We start from the raw sequence: 19,790 nt of genomic DNA on the forward strand, positions 1-19,790 counted from the left end.
ACCATATTTTCATTAAATCAAATTGAGAAGTTGAAAATGTTCCTCGCTTTGGTCGCTGCTTGTCATTCAGTCAGGGGGGGGGGGGGGTGTTCATGTGTGCCCATGTGTATGATGCAACTCTTTGCGGTAACACAGTAAAAAATGTGGCTCTTAGTCTCTGACTGGTTGGCCACCCCTGATCTACTGTATAATGTGTTGAACTCACTTGGATGTGTCAAGAGTGGTCTGCTCCTCAGCAAGCTGCTCTGCATCTTTCTCAGCTCTTGCAGAAACACCAGCGTTTTGTTTAGTCCAGACAGTAGGTTTCTAAAGACATGACACCCTGGTTAATCAATATGTTTCTATACAAACACGTAAAAACACGTCCCAAAATAACACTTTGTGTACCTTGACTTTGGATTTTGATGTGAACCCAGCACCAGAATTGTCATGCCCAAGTTTTTCCTGTTTGAATTGTTCCTGCTTTCTGTAAAGTTCAGCTTTCAGGTCCACCAGCTGTAAGAAACAATACATTACTGAAATGCAGGGAAATACTTAAGGACACATGTTTGTTTTCTAGCTAAGTTAATGCTAAGTACAACTTTATGCTAGCATGTTGTCAGTTAGCTAATGTTAGCTGTTATTAGCATTAATGTAATATCTCACAGTCACACGGGGATCAATACAATGATTGTAAATATGCTTCTCAATGCAACTCACCGATGAAGCAGTCACAGCGAAGGGTTTCTTCTTGCTATCCATGTTTACTTCGTTCTACATCATATTGTGCGGGCTACTGCTGTGGTAACTGTGCCTGACTTCTTCGTTGTTTTTTCTTCTCTCGCTAGTAAACTGTTGCTTTACCGCTGACTAGTGGCGGTTTGATGTAAACACAAGAGCCATCGATCATACAATCCCAATCTGCTCCGCCCTGATGCCCTTTTCTGTCTCTCGATCCACCAAAAAGTCTTCATGACCTGACTCGGTTTAATTTATTTCTGTCTCGTGTGCAACTTTGTCTTGAAAAGTGTCTTTTAACTGAAAACTGAAACCAATGATTGGGTTTCAGTTTACTTCCCAGGAGGAAAATTATCATCAAAAGTATGTTATTAGCTTTTAAAAAGACAGTTATAAGGCAAGACATACCTGAGACAATCTTACATCTAAAGTAAGACAGAAAATAATACCATAACATTTCTCTTCCACAACTTTCAATATATGGTGTGAGATGCAGTCCGCCCTCTCAGCTGATATATATGTATTATATCCAGCAGAGGTGCAGCTCCCAGCATGAGGTTATGTTAAGATCCTCTGCACAGAATTTAGAAAATGATAGCACTTTGCCTCCTCTGTAGTATAAACATAGTAATGCCTTGCATGAAGTTATCATACTAAGTAGTAATAATAATAATAATAATAATGCATTTATTTTGTATAGCTCTTTGAAAGGCACTCAAAGGTACTTTACATGGTAAAATCAGAAACAGTAAAAGCAATAATAATATAAACAAAGACGGTACATCACATTATAACAGTAAAAAAAAGTAATCTGCAGGTATAAGTACTATGTGTCTTATTCATAAAAACACAATATTCATCATCAGATCTTTCTCTAATGGCTCTTTTCTACCTCCAAACAATGTGATCACCCTTCAGAGTGCAGTATTTAAAGAGTTACACTCATGCCTGTATTTTAATTGTGTTAGGCACCTTTGTATTAAACGGTAGCATATAGCAGCTTTTTATGCTAAATGATTGTACAAGGATTTAAGTATTACATTAATAAATATTGAGTGGAAAATGTAAAAGTCCCATTTAATAAAGTTTTGAAACATCACACTTTCACAGATATCAAACATTCTGAGAAATGATTTATTAAGGATCATATCTTTTGCATGACAAGTTTTAATTATCAATTATCAAATATACATTCATGGGCTCAGATTTTTTCAAATTCCTCTGTTTGATGCACTTAAGACACATTAGAGCAGAGTTCTTAACTGTTGAGCAGTGTGCCTGTTCAATATTAAGCTTAATATCTAACTGTGTTGATATGAAGCAGATGTATTTCCCTAAGTAAACCTTATTTATAATTATGTCCATGTGTATTGCACTTGTCCTGCATAATAGCTCAACATTGACATGTTCCTGTAGACAAGCAGTCCCAGTTACCAGTAACTCTATGACAGTGATACCATTGTCTCCATCAGCACATTGAAAAGATAAGATGATCAGATGGCTTGCTATCAGGTTACAACGGAGAAATGCCCACTTTGTTATCAATATACACATTTGAACAGTCCAATGCTACCAAGATATGATTGCACGCTACTGTTGTATTGAATGCATCTCTTAACCAAAATAAAAGAGGATGAAAGGTATATAAAGCTATGAAGCCACATGCTCCCCAACACACAGGCCATTTTGAAGGGAAGAGAGCTGGTCGCTGTCAATATCAGATTAGTAGATCATTCGTTTCAACTCTTTACACTGTAGAATATTTCATCATACATTTAGTAGGAGACCAAACAGAGATTTTCATATCATCATGTTTGTGAAAAGAAACACCTGCTTGCTTGTCTTTCTGTTGTGCTCTCTGAGCTTGTGGTGCAAGTCCACCAGCGCAGGCTCCAGCTACCTCAGCCCCTCACAGAAACCTCAGGTAAGATGCTTTCTCTCCGATAGCCATTCAACACATGTGCACTCATTCTTTAACTCTTCATGAAAATATAAATGTGTGTATATTTTCTGCGGCTCACTTAAAGTACAACACAAGATGCAGTATATTGGCCAGATGGAGTGAAAGGAGTGAAATTTGACGCATCACATGAGATGAATTAAGGGCTGCATGGAGAGTAAAATCATAGTTAGAACTGCATCGACTTTATTCAAAACTTAGGAATTATGTTATCTCATGTAGTGCATTTAAACCTCTGATGAGTAAATTGTTGACAAACATGAGATTTTTCTGCTCTGGTGTCTAACACAGAACAAGGGGAAGTCTCCGAGAGTCGGCCGCCAAGTCATGGAGGAGCCGAGTCAGCCCGCTGAGGACAACTACATCACAGTGAGTGGAAATCACTCATGACATCGCATCACCCCAAATCCCCTCTAACTACACGGTCTTCCTCTCGTCCGAGTAGATAAGTGCCCCCTTTGACGTTGGCTTCACTGTGAGAGAGGACTTTGAGCAGTACGGTGTCGCGCTGCAGGAGATCATTCAGCGTCTGCTGGGAAGCACAGAGGCTGCAGCAGGTTGGCCTAATTCTTGTGTTATACATTCAAATGTTCCTTTTAGCTAATATATGGTAAACTTACCATTTTTAAATATTTTTCTTAACATGTTTCATCTCGTTTCAGATAAACCATAACAACTTTGAAGATCATGGAGAAGAATTTAAAAATGTTCTGTCTCAATGCCTTCCAATTTCCACTTTAATTATTGTAATCATTTAGAAATTATCCTGTGAACATGTTGGTCTCCTCTCTTTCAAAACTTGATATATTCTTTAACTCAAGGCTCTTAATACACAGTTACTCAGACGGTGGCTAAATAAGTTACTAAATCTACTGATGACCGTCATTACGAACTAAAAAACTGTTTATCAGGTGAAACCATGTGAAAAATGTACACAAAATCTTTTTGGAGCTTTCAACCACATCCAGGGTCTTCATCATTTATTACAGTTGGTTCAGCTTCCATCATATTACCTTATGAAGCTTGGCTGATGTGGTTAAATAAAATATGGAAGATGATAAAAGTTGATTCTACTAAATATAGAACTTGATTTACAATGATTTTGTCAAACTACTGTTCTTAAGCATAATATTGATCTGCGACTCTCAAATGTGTAAAATTGTAGGGAAATGAATGTCATCATAATTTTATAAACTGCCTGCATTTGTTTCATATCCTGTGGAGTGATCTGATGTTATTCAGCAATAAACACACAATATATTTTCTTATTCCTCTTCAGAGACCCACATAATAAAGCATCAACTCATCTTTTGTCTCTTTCATATCTTTTACCAAAATAAACAAAACAAAAAAAATCAAGGTCAAAATTGTGGGTGAAAAGAAGAAATGATGGAGTGGGGAAACACACAGAAGTATATTTATTTAATTATTTTACAAGATGAACTGGTTCGTTCTCCTCCGAAATGAACTGCACCTTTGTGTACAAATTGAGTTATGCATTCATTTTATTTATTTATTCAACAGGGACAGTGCACATTAATCAACATTTCAGGTTCAACCTCAAAGAAGATGTGCAGTTCAGTCTGCATTTTAGTGCTAGTTTGAAAGCGTTCTGAGTGTTTGGTGTCTCGACCGTGAAAACTGCATTAACAGGTTTGAATGTAGTCGTTTTACAATTGCCAAGACACAAAAACTGCTACTTGCGGCACAATTATTACAAGATACTTTATTATTGCCACATGATAATTGTTTGGTACAGCTTTGTAATTTAACCCACCAACTCATGGAGCTCATCTATTGACCATTTCATGTATACAATTTTGTTTTTTGTGTGTCAAGTTGTGACCAAGAGGGCCCTTGTTTCAGAATTTGTGTTTCAGCAATTGCAGAGAAAATTTACCAGAGGGAAAAATATATTACCAACTCCCAGAACAAGGTTGGAAACTTTCTGTTCTAATCAGATGAACTGTGTCAAACACAGCAAAGCACATACTGCTCATGTCCATCCTGCAGCTTTTAATAAACACACATTCACATCCGTGAACATAATGTCCTCTGGCCTACGTTCTGAAGAGGCTCCAAAACACTTGGAAACACAGCTTTGATTGAGAACCTGGCAAAAAGGGGAATGTCTGCATTTCAACACATCTCTTTTGTCAAACTTGATATGAAAGAAACACATTTATTAGTCAACTTCGAGTTTGTCTTCGGTCGGCACTCTAAACACAGCTAGCCTAGGCTAATCATTCTGAAAATAAAAAGCACTCAAGCCAAATGTGTCTGACAAATATAGTTGTATTAAAACGGGGTAATGGACTGTCCTCACAGCCACTTCCTTTCTTCAATCAAGAATCAGCTTTGCTCACAGCAAACACAACACGTTTTTGCGTTGCTGTATGACAGACGATGCTCTACTCGCTTTCCAATTTTTCACCTTCATGTGCTCTTAAGTCAGAATTTAAGAGTAATTCAACAAACCATAGTAGATTTTTTAAAAAGCAGGATTAAAAGGTGTTTATACGTCTCCACTGAACCGAACCGAACCACACAGCAGTTGAACAACAATAACCAAATATGCTGAGGAATTCATAAATTAAATGATGAACAATGAAATATAATATTAATCTGATCTAAACACAGAGGATTGGTACATCTATAATACAAAGCCAAATACAATGTTTGTGGAACTAACCAGCTCCAGCTCCCTTTGATTATGTCTAGTTTCCATCATACGCTGTAGAGTTCAGTGGTGTTGTTCCTGACGGTGTAGAGGACCGCGTCCATGTCTTCTCCCTTAAGAAGGCTCAACTCCTGCAGCGTGTGGATCCCCATCCCTGGGTGTGAAAACCGACAGACATCTTTCCTCACCTGTGAAGAGAGACACACTTATCACATGCGTTGTCAAAATGTACTCCCGTTACTTCCAATTGTACCAGTGCTGTCGACAGCACAATACTGGCACTTTTTTGGCGACATCTGGAGCCTATCACAAAAGGGGTTTCAGAATTTCCTCATGCAAAGGTCCGGAACATCACAATAATGTCAGATTTGCGCTGTATTGTTTGTGCCATATGTATTGAAGTAGCCAACAGCTGTATTAACGTCTATATGTAATCAACAACTGACTGTCAAATTAAATAAAGAAAGAAAGTTCAATTGAATAACATCTAAACAATATTTTTTATTACAGATTTCAATTGAACTGGATTAATTATAAATAATACATACTCTAATAATAAATGCATGATCTTCTCTTATTTCAAGTACAATAAAAGCTGGATTTAAAAACAGAAAGCTTTTGAAAAATGTGACTTAAAATAAAGTACTTAAAAAAAAAGAAAAGAAAAATTAATTTAACTGAATTGTCCTCCAGCTTTAAATTCAGTTTATTCAGACGTCAAGCAATGTGGGGTTAGGGACTTTATCTGTGGTTATTAAACCATTTGTTTAACCACTCTGACCTCAAGGTTTATGCTCTGACCTCAGGGTTCTATGTTCTGATTTCAGGGTTCTATGCTCTGACCTCATAAATATCTCCATTCTTGACTGAACAATACATTTGAGCTAAACGAGCATTTGTTTGTCGAACCAGTCTCATGTTTCCTGCGATCAATGCGGACGGCACAGTGCGGACATTACTGCACGCATTGGAACGTCAACAATTACTAAAAGCAGCCTCTCTAATATTTTTTGTTAAAGAAAACACTAGTGCATCAATATAAAACATCAATCAATGTTGGGTGCCAGTATTTAAATCGGAGAGAATAAGCACAAGCACTACTCCGTGCACAGGCTGCAATAAAAATATCACGGTCAGCAAAAAAGTGTTCTTATATGAGCCGACATCACAGTCACTTTCAGCTAAACTTGGTAAACAAAGCTGATATTATAATACACATTTAGCCAGATAAATGTGTAACCATTTTCAGTTCGCTGGGAAAAAAGCCTGGCATTCATTAATGACATTAGAGCAGTGTTTTGGTTTCACTAAGCCTCAATTTAAATGTACCTGTCTTGGCAGGAAATATGGTGCGTCGGTCTCCAACACAATACGGTTTAATGGGATCTGCCGAACAGCATCTCGGGCTTCGGTGGCCTTGAAGTAAGTGATGAGAGCTGTGAAACCCACATACAAGTTGGGGAACTCCGTCAGGAAGGGCTCAATCACTCGGTAACTGTTGGTGAAACAGTGCCTAGACACACATAAGTGAGAAAAGTCACAGATTAAATTTATAACAGTTTACTCTTTGAGAGTCATTGAAGTTTAAATCCGTATAATTACAGTCTTGAATATTGAGAGTTGATTTGACAAAAATAAACTAATTGGCTGGAAGAAATTACCAGAATTAACTTTTCAATGACTCCAGTCAGAGCCAACCACAATGACAAACACATTATGTTCCTGTGACTGTTTTGCTAATTAATTTATATTAAATGGGTATTGCTTAAAAAAATACCTAAATAATATAAAACACAGGATTAGATTTAATGATTATCTTAAGGATCGTAATTTAACCAGAAAGACAGGCAGGAAATATTTATTTTAAAATGGGAACAATTAAAACAAAAATAAACAAAAACACCTGTGAATTTTGTAATCCCTCGGGACACACTTCTTCATTATTTCCAGCAGGTCATCATCTGCGTCCCTGCAGTGGATCACTAGAGGCTTCTGCATGTCCACAGCAAGACGCAGCTGACGCTCAAACACCTCCATAGCAAAAAACAAAAACACAGCACGCGCCACTCATTATTTTACAATAAAATCATTGCATTTCACACGAAATATTTGGGACATTTACCCAACGATAAAGACCATTTTAGTTTAAGATATACAGTTACTTACTGGATTAGAAAGTTCTATTCAACTGAGAGTGTACCTCTTTCTGCTTGCAGTGGTTGGTGGAGTTTTTGTGAGAGTAGTCCAGGCCGATCTCACCAAATGCCACCGCTTTTGGGTGCCGCATAGCCATCAGAATATCTCGTTCCTGCACACTAGAATAGTCATTGGCAAAGTGGGGGTGGCACCCAAATGCCCCCCACACCTTGTCTTCAGACAGCAACCCTTTCCACAGGGCCTCCTTCACCATGACTCTTGGGTTGCAGAAGTTTGCTATGCAGCCTTGAAACTCTGGAGGAAAGCTCGTTTTGTACCGATTTTGAAAGCTGTGGAACGTCCCACTGAAGCCAAGTTTTCCATACAACATGTCTATATGGCAGTGTGTGTCTATAAATCCAACCTGATTGTTCAGGGAGGGGTAACTGGTCCGCATAGGTTCTGCCCCAAGTGATAATCTTCTTTTAGGAGTTGCACCATGAGTAAAGGAGAAGGGGGAGTAATGCATGGAAGCACCAACATCTGACTGCCTGCGTGTGGTTGCTGATTTCAAGTGAGGGTTCAATACTTTTTTTGAGTGTAGTGGCAGCGCAAAGGGGTCCCTATAGGCAATCATGTTGGAGGAGCAGACATTCTTAGCCTGAACTTTGCATAAATGTGAAGGGGCCATGTTTGTTGGGTGGGGCTGCTTTGATGAGATAAAAACATTCCTCTGTGACAGTGAGAAAGGCAAATCCTTGTCCACTGCAACGGCCTGGATGACCCTAGTGGTTTCATTGGGTGATGAAAAGGTGAAAGATGAAGTTGTAGATCCCTGGCTATACACTGAAGGATTTTTCCATTGTTCACAAGACGAAGAATCATCTATATTATCCAAGGCGGGGAGGTACGAGTCACAGCACTCGGCTTCTGGTCCATTATCTGGAGCAAAGGATTGGACTTGAGAAGTTGTTTCTACAAACACAGAGCTTGGAGCAACAAACCTCTTGGGAGAATCCTCTCCTTTTAGCACAACAGTCTGAAAAACATAAACAAATAGGGGGACAAAAATGACACCTCCCATTAGCTGTTACACTATATTTTCGGAACATAAATTGTACAATTGTTATGCTTGCTTTTGATAGACAAAATAAATGTAAAGATTAGCTAAATTAACGACAAATGTATTAAATAACAGATTGCATGCAACAAAAACATTATAAATGATATACAAGCAAATAAAACAACAACAAAAATGTATTTCTAAATGTCTGTTAACTTACCCTTCCGTCTCTTTTTAGCTTTGAGTCACCATCTTGGTCTTCAATGTCCTCAAACACCTGAAGGGGGGACCACTGTTCTTCCTGGACAATGTCGCTGACCTCAAAGCTGAGAACAGCTCTGATTGAGGAACACTTAATATCCCTGTCTGTTCTGTGAGGTGTTGCTGGAGTGGGTGATTCAGTCTTCACTGGTGAAGACTCAAATGTCCTGGGGATACTAGTAGCACTGCCTCTTGCTCTTGTGCTGCCAATAGCTGCCTTCCTATAGATAGCCTTTGATCCCTCCTTGGGTGTCCTCTCTTTCTTTCTCATGAGTAAGGAGTGAGGTGGAGGTGATGATACTTCATGGCTCTCTGTAGATTCCAGCTGCTTGGATGAGTTGTCCATAGGTTTCTCCTAATAGTTATGGTGTGAATGTACAAATACATCAGTAATTTCTTTACAAGAATTGCATGGAATGAAAGAAATGGTACATTTGAGACTCTAGCTCTGATACAACACTTTATATGTACCATTAAAAAGATGGATAGAGCAAGATTTACAGTAAAGATTTACCTTTGAAGTTATGAAATGTTCAGAATTTTTCCTGGAAAGCTTCCTCAGCTTAACTTTGCCTAGAGATGGCTCGCTTTCACTGAGCACTCCTGCTTTTCTCTTGGGAGTGTCCAGACTCAATGCCCCAAGGCCATCAGGTCCTGGAGAGTCACTTGGAGTCAAAGTATTTGAATCTTCAATCGGTGATTTATTCCAGCGAGAGGATGTGCCTAATCCAGAATCTCTCTCCTGAAGATTTCTGGGCGAGGTGATTGCAGTTTGTAGCCACTTAAACGCCAACTTCTTTTTGCTGCTGTCCATGTTATGAGATTACTAATCCAATCCATAGTAAGAAAATAAATAAACAGAATGGTAGAACCATTTAGCACATAATGCAAGCAAACATGAAAACAGGAGACATATATATATATATAAGTTTTTTAAGATGTTGGCAGAGGTGGTCTTTGTTTCAGGTGAGGAGGCCCCCAGGCTTGGTTACCAACTGAGCAAAGTCGTTCAGGTGACTGCCTCAGGGCCCATTGGGTCCTTTGTATGGGAATATACCTCACTAAAGCACAATTTCCACTGACATAATAAGGGCCTGAGGTTGCGCTTGCTTTATTACCTGATCTTGAGACCCTGCGTCAAAATCTAGTTTTCAGATGTACAAAATATGGCTTATACTTTGCTTGGTAACGTGGATATTATTCAATAAATTACCACACAGCAAACCTGGGGCCAGGTAGTATTGGGTTAATGGACCCGTGCAATAGTAACAAACAATGGGGATCCAAATAAAAGAAGGATCACAATAAAATGACTGAAATCTAAACAATATGTTGCTGCACATTATGGACACCGTGAGTTGCTTGCATTAACCACAACTAGTGTCCCAATTAATTATAGGCCACCAGGTTTTCCACCTGTCAACAGTTAACGGATTTTGTGCAGCCGTCTGCCTTGACTTCGAAGAGAAGCCGAACCAGCAGTCATTGCTGAGATGCTCAATGAGACAATCAGCTAACGTTACACCTCCACTTGAGCCAACTGACGCTAGCCGCTACCGCTAGCTGTTAACTAACTAGCTAACAGGAACTGCGTTCACGTGTTGATTCAACCTGGGACTCAGAAAGTACCTTCATGTTCTGGCTACGAAAACCCACCGTTTTATGGTTATTACTTGACACTTATTTATCACATACATACATTTATTCAACGAGGTAATATTGAGGAGTTGTTAAGTTAGCGTTACCTTCTGAGGATCGGCACAGTAGAAACGGACTCCTAGCAAGTCAAAACGGTGCCGTGTCACTTTGTCCGCGTTGAGGCAGGCATTCACCTCTCGGTAGCTCTCACGATGTACTGCTTACAACGTTTCTGAACTGAAACCAAATATGACAACGTTTTGTTGGCATGTTAAATATTGGATTTAATGCAAAACGTGTAGTTCAAATTGGTGGTAAAGTTTAGTTAAATGATATGAGCGACCGACGAACTAATCTGCTTCCCGCGAGATTAATTCTACCAACGAGATTTGACTGACGGGCGACAATAACCGCGAAAACAGGTTTGGTGCTAAAACCACAACACGAGACAAGACAAAGTGTATTTATACAGCACAAATTATGCTGTTTTCCAAGTGCCTTGCATACCTTTAAACTCCAAAGGGAAAACAAGGTTTTAAATATTGAATAGATATAGTGTGGGATGTACAGTATAGCTATACTATACTATACAATATTAAAGGCAATCCTGATTATGACAAATGGAAATAAAGACACTTGTTAGACTTCATCAGAGGCGGGGCACCACACACAAGTTTGCTTAACAATGATAGGCTACTATACTAGATATCGCTAGACAATGATCATGACCCTCACATTTCCTTCTTGGAGGGTTAGATACTGTACAGCTCACCATGAGATGTTCATCGAGTTTGTTTTTTATTCCGCATATAGTCAGTCTCCTCAGCACAATATTGCACTCACTACATTTCAGTTGTTCTGAGGTTTAATACTTTGAGTAAACAGCCTTTCCACACTGTAATGAATTGCTGTAAATGTACGGTGATTTTAAACAGTATCTTACAGTATTTCACAATAACTGTAACATAAAGTTAAATATTCAGCCCTCGTATGTAAATTAACAGTTATACCGTCAATTAACAGCAGACTACTGTAATTTATCAGCATAATACAGTATTTTCTGTGAAGTGGTGGGTATATGCTTCTCTATACAAGTTCAATGAGTAACGATCCATCTACTTCGTACTATCTATTGCTAATGTGTTTGTTATTACGATAGAATAGTTTTATTATTCAAACTGCTCATTGCCTACAAGTCATTTTCAATTAATGTAGAACTGCTAATATGAATCCTCAATGTGTATTTTACATTTTATTTAGTCTTTTGTTCTTATATTTGATCTACAAAATACAAAAATGTGACTTTAGGTATACAATTGCTATACACTAAAAAGCTAATCACTCTTTGGGTAGTAGCAGTAATGTCTTAACAGCTGTGGACACACTCTGGTATAGATGACAGAGGATTAATTATACATCAAACCCTCTGAGAGTAATCATGTTTTTACTTTGAAGGGATTTCATTCATTCTGACAGAGGGTTACAACAATCTTAGACAGTGACACTTTGTTAGACTTTTGGTAATCCCAGAGAGGTCTTGTAGGCACCAAAGCTGTATCCTTTACCTATAAGGAAGGAATGAAGATGCATCAGTCCTCTGAGCTGTGTACACCAATCATAATGTGAAGTGACAGGAGGTATTCTAAAAGACACCTTTGTTTCTCTTAGAAATGCTGCTTGTGACATTTAGAAGTGTTTACATGCCTTTTATTAAATAAAGAAATGGATTTCTGTTTACTCAATCCACTGTATAATATACAAACATAAAGTCAAATGTGAGCAAACTAGGAGGTCTGTGTCAGGCAATTGACAATTACAATAAAATGTTCTGACCCGCTGCTCACAACCATGCACGAAAGTCAGTGAGGAACAGAGCAGCGGGGTCTGAACAGCAGGATCAGAAGTGAAAAAGATTTAGTGTATGGGCATGTGAATGTCAGAGCACTTCTTGTACAGGTGACATTTGGATCATTGCTTACACGCTGAGCCCTTCTTTTCAATAAGCCAGTAGCAAAAGCCCCTCCTGGCACGGTCGTTGAACTCATTCCTGAGCTGGACCATGTTTTTTGGTGTGTTTTGATGCACACCTAAAGAAAATGGACATAATAGTGAAACAGCAAAGAAGTAGATAATAAAAAAGAAAGATATTTAAAATGACTACTGACAATGTGGGACCTACTGTATGCTTGCAGCATGGAGGATCTAGGATCTTTAACCGCAGTTTCATCCAGCTGCAGTGGTGGTAACAGGCTGCTGTCGGGGGTACGGTTTAGATCACCTTCTTGGGATTCATACATAAGGCAAGCAAGCCAAAATAGAGACACATTTTCCTATGATCAGAACTCTCTTCCCTTTCTGTACTGTAGAAAATGCTCTCCTGGTCACCTCCCAATTGTATATTATCTGTTAAATAAAATAATTTTCACAAACCTCTGTTCTTCAACAAGGCAGCTGGAATGGATGCAAGATAAACTGGAACCTATAAATGGGAACAACTGTATAGTTTCACAACAATACAAAGTATGTTTTTGTTATTAATTATTACATTGTATATCTTTTTGTTAGTAGAAGGGTTTGTTTTCTTTGTTCTTACCATTGTTTTCATTTTGCTCCAGTGGTCAGTCTGGACATGTGGAAACCTGACTGGGTGACTCCTTGGCCAACATGTCATGCTGGTCAGGAAAATCGAAGGATCATGAATGTTAGTTAGCGTCTGTTCCTTCTGTCCAAGGAAATGACATCATGCATAACACGGCTGCAAAACAAAACATGCACCTGTCTGATGGACACAAACAAGTACTTACTTCTCTTCCCTAAAACAACTTGGATCCCATGTTTTTTTATGTTCCCCGGCCTGCATGTTCCTGATATTCCTGCAGCCAGCTCCGCTCGACTCACACAACCAAAGAAGGGTTGTGTTACTTTGTCGCTTAGCAACACGTTTGGTAACAGTAACCCCTGCTGTGGTAAACTGGAGCAGCTTATAACTTCACATTTTGACTTGAAAAAGTTTGTAATGATCAATTGTGTGCAGTTATTCAGCATATGCCAAACTTGATATAATACAGATCAATCATATCATCAATAACTTACTTGCACTTGACAGAACTCCCATTCAATAAATACACGCCGAAACACACACAGAATAATAATAATAGTTTATTGTGTGTTGTCAAAACAGACACTATTGTATGCGTATTTTCTTTGTATTAAGTACTCAAAGTGAGTGTTTTTTGTCAGACCAATCTAACAAGCAGTAATGTTGTACTATCTCAAGTCACCCTAAATGCTCTGAGAAATGAAGTCTCAATTTTAAGATTTTTGTTTTATGACCTTATGTTCAAAATGCTATAGTTAATTATCAATCTATCTGCATACTTAAGAGACTTAGCAAATAACTAAAATATCAAGTCTTCACAGCTTTCAACCAGTAAGAAATATATCTTTTATTTATTTATTACACAAATAAACAATGATGGTCTTGAGATAGAGTAACAATGTCTGTATTTAAAACAGGGTGACAGAGGAACAAAATAAGCAAAGTAGACAAAAACAAAAGTATAAATCCTCACTCACAGTGTTTCACAGCCCAGTCTTAAAAATGTAAAGACGAGGTAAATTATTACATTTTAAGCTGCAAGACACCATTTTAGAAGAGACTCTGCCCATTTATGGTGGCAGATATATTCTAACAAAAAGTCCACATTTACCAGAGCAGACCATCTTTTTCCAAACTAAAAGTTCCACAGCTTTCTGATGACTGCTGAACAGTTTAGTCTTGATGTAACTTCTGAGTTTAACAGGATAACAAAGACATTCTTGAGGGGAGATGTGCAATAAACTGGATAAGTTTATCTCAGGCATTCTCAATAAGAATATTATCAACACACATCTATAATACATTTAAATCTGTCCTTTATAAATTAGGATATATATGGCAGAAGATCAATTATAACACTGTATGCATAACAAAAATACATGCAGCTGTCTTGTGTGTATGATCAAATAGGATTTTTTGAGGGAGTACTAATGACAAAATAAAGAAGCAAGTAAGATAATCAGATCGGCATCCATGGTTAAGATGTCCCCATTTCTCTAATGGTTTCGTAGGAATAACCATTGAAATGCTTATATACAATTTTTGAGTACAAACAATACAATTTAATTGAATATGCTGCAATCACATTATATACAATCTCCTCTTCCTATAAGAGAGGTGTTTTTTTTTTGCAGAGGAAGGCATTTGACAAAGCCAATGCGTGAATATAAAAGCAGAAGATCATCATTTGCAGCCAATGTCAGACCTCAAGGGAAGTTTTTGCAACAGCTGCTTACTAACCCAAAATGTAACTTGCACATTTGATCTTCCTGAATAGTGTGGAATACAAGTGTTGTCTATACGTGGCCATAATCCATCCAGTTCCATGCCTCATTCCTCCTGGCATTGGATCCTCTCCAGGAGATGCTGCTCTACTCGCTGGTTCATGCGGTGGAGATCTTTCAATATACTAGGCTGATCTTCCAGCTCCTCGTGGAGACATCGAGCTATTTCCAACCTCCTGTAGTCTTCTGCTCGTACCAGACGCCGAATAACCTGAAGAGCACGATCCTTGAGGCTGTAAACTGTGTAAACCGAACAAACAAGTCTTTGTCAAATGTTGAGAACTTGATAGGAGGAGAACATTTTTCCTTCAAATTGCAGCAACTACCATTGATACCAGTGTAAATATAGCTCTGTTTTACAGCTGCATTTATAATCATTCTGAAAAAAAAGGAATAAGGGGCAGCATTTCACCTCTACTACTGGGTCCATACAATTTGAATTTTACAGTCATTAGTTATAAAAGCCTAACTAACTAGCAGCAGGGCAGGAAACTCTGGGAGCCAGTCAAAACAACTCTGCTATTTTATAATCTACATGTCAGCCTAACATTCACGTGTGCCATCGGTCTATAGCTTACGTTAAGCCATGTGTGTGTTTGTGCCACTAACGTGTGCTTCAATAGTTTGTTTATTGGATTAAATCCAAAGATGCAGAAGGATCAACCTGCAACGTTATCTTGTCCTCCCCGTAGCTACACTCCTGGCGAAACTAACCCCTGGCGGCAAGGATGACAATGTTTTTTCAATGTCCACGAACATAAAAAAATCCAAAGTGAAAACAAATATTTGTTTTATTGTTTTGGTTAGATTTTCTTTTCTTTTTTTCCATTGCATATTGAAGAACATAGGTGAATGAGAGGGTCAAGAGGAAGTACAATTAAACCGTCAAAATAAAGGTAGTAATAGTGAAATTATTTTACAATATATATTTATATCCTAGAATTGTTTTTATTTTGTAGAAACTGTTTGCTCTTTTCATTTGAGGCACGTTCCTGCAAAGTATGTGAGTGTTCAGGGCTGACCTACTGTGCTGAAGGGCTCTCTCCAAAACATTTTGAGCCATTAATGGAACATTTCCATAAGTCTGCAGACTTACTACCCACAATTCATAGCGTTGTGACATCAAACCAAAGACAGGGTTACCAGGGAAGCCTCAAGCCGTGAAAAATAAAGGTAAACAAAGTGGAAGACATACGGGTGTTCAGCCTGGCATATCAATATTTACACAGAAACATTTAAGGATTTAAGATGATAGATAAAAATACATGAAATCAGAGGAAGGAAAGCATAGGCTATATTACACACCTGGAGCCTCATTACAGACACTTTCTAAGTCTAAAATCCTATCTTACCTCAGCTTTGGACGACATTTAGGATTATACGTTTAACAGAAATCTTGTTTCCAAACTGCATTTCGGAAAAAAACTTTCTTATTTTAGGATAGGAATTACAGAAACGTCCTAATTTAGGTATTTTTCAAGTTCCTATATTCTCCTAAATAAGATTGGCATAGAGCCTGTCCTCAATTAAAAATACGAAAGATAAATGTTGTTAGGTCTGGAAGGCAATGAACATGGGAGACAACAGAAATACAGAAATATAACGATCGAATGGCTATTCAAACCGTTGGATGATTTTTTATGTAATTTTGTGATCCTTTGAGCATCGCAAACCAAATCACATCCACACATGGTAGAAGAGAAGAGATCTTAAAACCCGTCCAAATGAAGCTGCAACTACCTGCATGACATGATAATATGAAAGGCAAGTGGAAAACTAGTAGCACTATTTCTGTAATTTGTCCTTTTAACCAGGGGTGTCAAACTAATTTTCACCCTGGGCCACAACAGCATCATGGTTACCCTCAAAGGGCCGATTGTAACTGTAACACTGTATAAACTACTCCCTAACATATTGTTAAATAACTGTCTTTGCATTTGATTATTGTTTATTAAAGTGTAAATATATTGGACATGCATTTATATAAAAGTACAAATATAAGTAAGCAATTGTCTCTGTTATTACAACATAACTCCATTTAATGTAGTGTTAAGAAACCCACATTACTCTATCAAAGAGCTTTTTTTTTTAAAGAGAATAAAGACAAACATCAAACGCACGTTATTACATTAGTTTTGTTCAAAGCTTTTTTGTCACAGTTGAGAAGGACATACTCTGGTCCAACAAGTAATTGTGAGCAGTAAGAACATGTGAGCAGGTGTGGTCTGGGGCTCACCTGCTCACATACCTTTATGTGGCATGGGGCACACCTTGGACAACTATGTTTTTCTTGGAGGCTAAATTTAGTGTACTTGGCTCTGTGTTTGTCAAAACGACGATGTGAATTGTATTCCTTCATCACCGACACTTACTCATACCACAAAAGACTTCCCGGTTTCTCTCCTTGAAGCACAAATATGTACTTTCCCATCTTCTTTAAATGTTCTTTCCTCTGCATCAATCTTGTTGTTGGGATTATTTGTCGATCTTTTTAAATGTAATGACTTGTCTTTAGTTAAACGGCAATATGGAAACACTGCTTTCTCGCGGTAGGATGCCGTTCATTTGCAGGTCACAAAATCGACATGCATTGTGGGAGATCTAGTCTATGGTCACTGTACACTGTAAAGCAGCATAGACTTTAATAATTAAGACGATCATATGCCTTTCAAGCTGTCAAGGGCCACATAAAATTACTTGGCTGGCCGGATTTGGCCCACGGGCCTTGAGTTTGACACCTATGCTTTAAACAATCAGACTGGAAATTGTTCGCAGTGCCGAATCAACAGCCGTTCAACAGCCTTTGAAAATACACACATGCTAGATTTATTTTTGAATTTACCATCAAACTAAGTGTGCTCAGAGGCGGTATACAGTGAAATGGACTTACACAGTACACCATAAATGTACTCTTGGTTGTATGTCTGTGAGTAGTAATGCATTGCATGTGATGATAATGGCTCAAACTTGAAGTAAAGTGGCTAATCTTACCTGGTAAAGTGATATCCGCATTTCTACCCTCTGCTGGTTTAGGAAGAAACAGTTCTTTGCCGTTCACCCTCAGTGGTTCATCAGAATCTGCATCTCTGAACATCCATGGATGACCTGGGAAAACAATCAATGTGTGTGTTACACTGCCCAGTGTGATACTGTACTATCGCACTGGCAACTCTCATACTAAACCAGCTTAGAGCGCAATGTCACCAGGTCACACTTTTTGGTTCGTCCACAGTGACACTAATTGGTGATCAACTTTGTGACTCTTTTTGTCTGCAACATGCAATTGAGTTTTAATTGGCAGTGAGGTTTACAGCTGTGTCAGAATAAGAAAATGACTATGTTTAAGTGAAATAACAGCTGTCACAGTATCCGGGGATGAAAGCATGAGTTACAGGAGTGAGAGACTTTGTCATATCCACAAGTACTGTACAAATATTAAAAAAATAACATGATAGCCTTTTTTGTAAATATCATCAGCATGCTGCCCCTGGATGATTTTTCACTATAGTAAACAGTGGCGAGCACTGTACAAATTACTATTTCGAGATACTTGTACTTTCTTTGAATATTTCTATTTTCTTTATTCATCTACTCCATGACAGTTTTAAAGGACATATTGTACTCTTGAACATATATTTGACAACTTTAGCTACTAACGTTAATTTCTTTTCTGATTAGTAATACCAAATATAACATCAATCAACAAATAAATGATGACGTATTAGAGTGCATGATTCTGAAAATGGACATTCCGCATAATGGGAACTTTTACTTTTGGTACTTTATATTACGATGCTAATACTTTTGTACTGAATTACAATATCTGAGTTAGTACTTCTTCCACCACTGGAAACGTCGCTCAAACCTGAGACAGGCAGCAACCTCAAACGCACAAGTAGCGTTGGCTTGTAATAGAAGCTGCCTTACCGATAAAGGTGGCCATTTCTCGTCCCGTTCCTGGCTGTAAATCAACGTACGCCCGCGGTTCCCCGCTGTAATCTATCCATAGTGGTCGTACGACACGAGGACTGAGGTTACGAAACACAGCACTGACGGGTACGTGACTGTTCAGGGAGCGAACCAGCGGGAGAGTCTGCTCTCCTTCTTGAGGCATTGGTGCTGGTTTCTTACTCTTTATTATTAGCGCAGGGAGATTAGCTGCTAAGCTAACGCTAGCTAGCAGTTGGGTAGCTCGCCATGGATGTTGCCTGTTGTCGACATGGAGACCGTGGAATCAATAATACGTTTATCACTCAGTCCGTCTGATTACATTACATCGTTTACAAACAAGGGTTACGAGCAACTATTCTAATTACACTACAGCGGGAGAACTGTCTACTGTCACTTCTTCTCCACCTCAACTAGTTACTTTGTTTACATTCTCACTTCCGGTTGAAAGTCCTGTGACGTCAAACTGTTCTGTGTTGTGATTGGTCGAGAGGCACGATGACGTATCGGTCTCACAGAGGATGAGTTTCATGAGCTATAGATTTACACAGAGAAACAAGAAAAGTGAGTACAATCTGAAGTAAATATATCATAAAATATTGTTAAACTACTACACTCGTTAAAATGTATAGTTTTTTGTCTCATTTCAAATACAGAGCAGGTTTTTTGCAGCCTCTTTTATTTCAGAGGCAAACATTACTTACACACGAAGATCGCACAAAACCGATTTACAGAATGTGATCAAATGTTAAGATTATTCAGCCCAACAGGAACATATAAGCGTTCAAATATGATCAGCTACAGCATTACATGCACGTGTATGTTATACTAATTATATATTATATGAAAATTAATCTAATAGGGTTATACAATGTGTAATAATAAACACCGACTGTTATTTTGCTAAATTAATACTTGTTGTTTTTGTTTGCTCTGTACGTTTTGTAATCACTGTTAATGTTTGATTAATTAAAAATATTCGTACTGTGGTACAGGTATCAAGC

At 38.2% G+C, this 19,790-nt stretch overlaps 4 protein-coding genes across 4 annotated transcripts in view; 1 reads left to right on the forward strand and 3 right to left on the reverse strand.

Annotated features, from left to right (window-relative positions):
* Positions 1-781, reverse strand: part of ccdc174 (coiled-coil domain containing 174) — a 6,059-nt gene extending 5,278 nt beyond the window's left edge. Inside the window, exons 1-3 of the mRNA XM_079218734.1 lie at positions 700-781; positions 388-495; positions 206-306 (exon numbers count right to left, since the gene is read on the reverse strand). Of these exons, the coding sequence (XP_079074860.1) occupies positions 206-306; positions 388-495; positions 700-741 (251 nt within the window). The 5' untranslated portion in view covers positions 742-781. The remainder of the gene's footprint in view (positions 1-205; positions 307-387; positions 496-699) is intronic.
* Positions 782-2,527: 1,746 nt separating this feature from the next.
* ghrl (ghrelin/obestatin prepropeptide) lies at positions 2,528-3,350 on the forward strand (the record flags this gene model as incomplete). The annotated part of the gene is made up of 4 exons (XM_079218735.1): positions 2,528-2,641; positions 2,969-3,046; positions 3,123-3,234; positions 3,340-3,350. The coding sequence occupies 4 exons, from the start codon at positions 2,528-2,530 to the stop codon at positions 3,348-3,350; spliced, it is 315 nt and encodes a 104-aa protein (XP_079074861.1).
* A 2,054-nt stretch (positions 3,351-5,404) lies between these two features.
* On the reverse strand, positions 5,405-9,631 carry tatdn2 (TatD DNase domain containing 2; the record flags this gene model as incomplete). Its single annotated transcript, XM_079218737.1, has 6 exons — positions 5,405-5,545; positions 6,687-6,870; positions 7,261-7,388; positions 7,558-8,057; positions 8,995-9,172; positions 9,332-9,631. The coding sequence occupies 6 exons, from the start codon at positions 9,629-9,631 to the stop codon at positions 5,405-5,407; spliced, it is 1,431 nt and encodes a 476-aa protein (XP_079074863.1).
* Positions 9,632-13,627: 3,996 nt separating this feature from the next.
* vhl (von Hippel-Lindau tumor suppressor) lies at positions 13,628-19,204 on the reverse strand. The gene is made up of 3 exons (XM_079217682.1): positions 18,766-19,204; positions 17,830-17,943; positions 13,628-15,078 (listed from the first exon to the last, which is right to left on the reverse strand). The coding sequence occupies exons 1-3, from the start codon at positions 18,950-18,952 to the stop codon at positions 14,885-14,887; spliced, it is 495 nt and encodes a 164-aa protein (XP_079073808.1). The 5' UTR covers positions 18,953-19,204; the 3' UTR covers positions 13,628-14,884.
* Between the last annotated feature and the right edge of the window lie 586 nt (positions 19,205-19,790).

This window comes from Taurulus bubalis (genome assembly GCF_910589615.1).
Source record: "Taurulus bubalis genome assembly, chromosome: 5".
Lineage (NCBI taxonomy): Eukaryota > Metazoa > Chordata > Actinopteri > Perciformes > Cottidae > Taurulus > Taurulus bubalis.

Bases quoted from the DNA above. Each gene is read 5' to 3' on its own strand.
- vhl (XM_079217682.1), bottom strand. From the start codon at position 18,952: ATGCCTCAAGAAGGAGAGCAGACTCTCCCGCTGGTTCGCTCCCTGAAC. The intron at 17,944-18,765 runs GTAAGGCAGCTT...TTGTTTTCCCAG, and splicing joins AGAAATGGCCACCTTTATCG to GTCATCCATGGATGTTCAGA. The intron at 15,079-17,829 runs GTAAGATTAGCC...CGGTTTACACAG, and splicing joins TGCGGATATCACTTTACCAG to TTTACAGCCTCAAGGATCGT.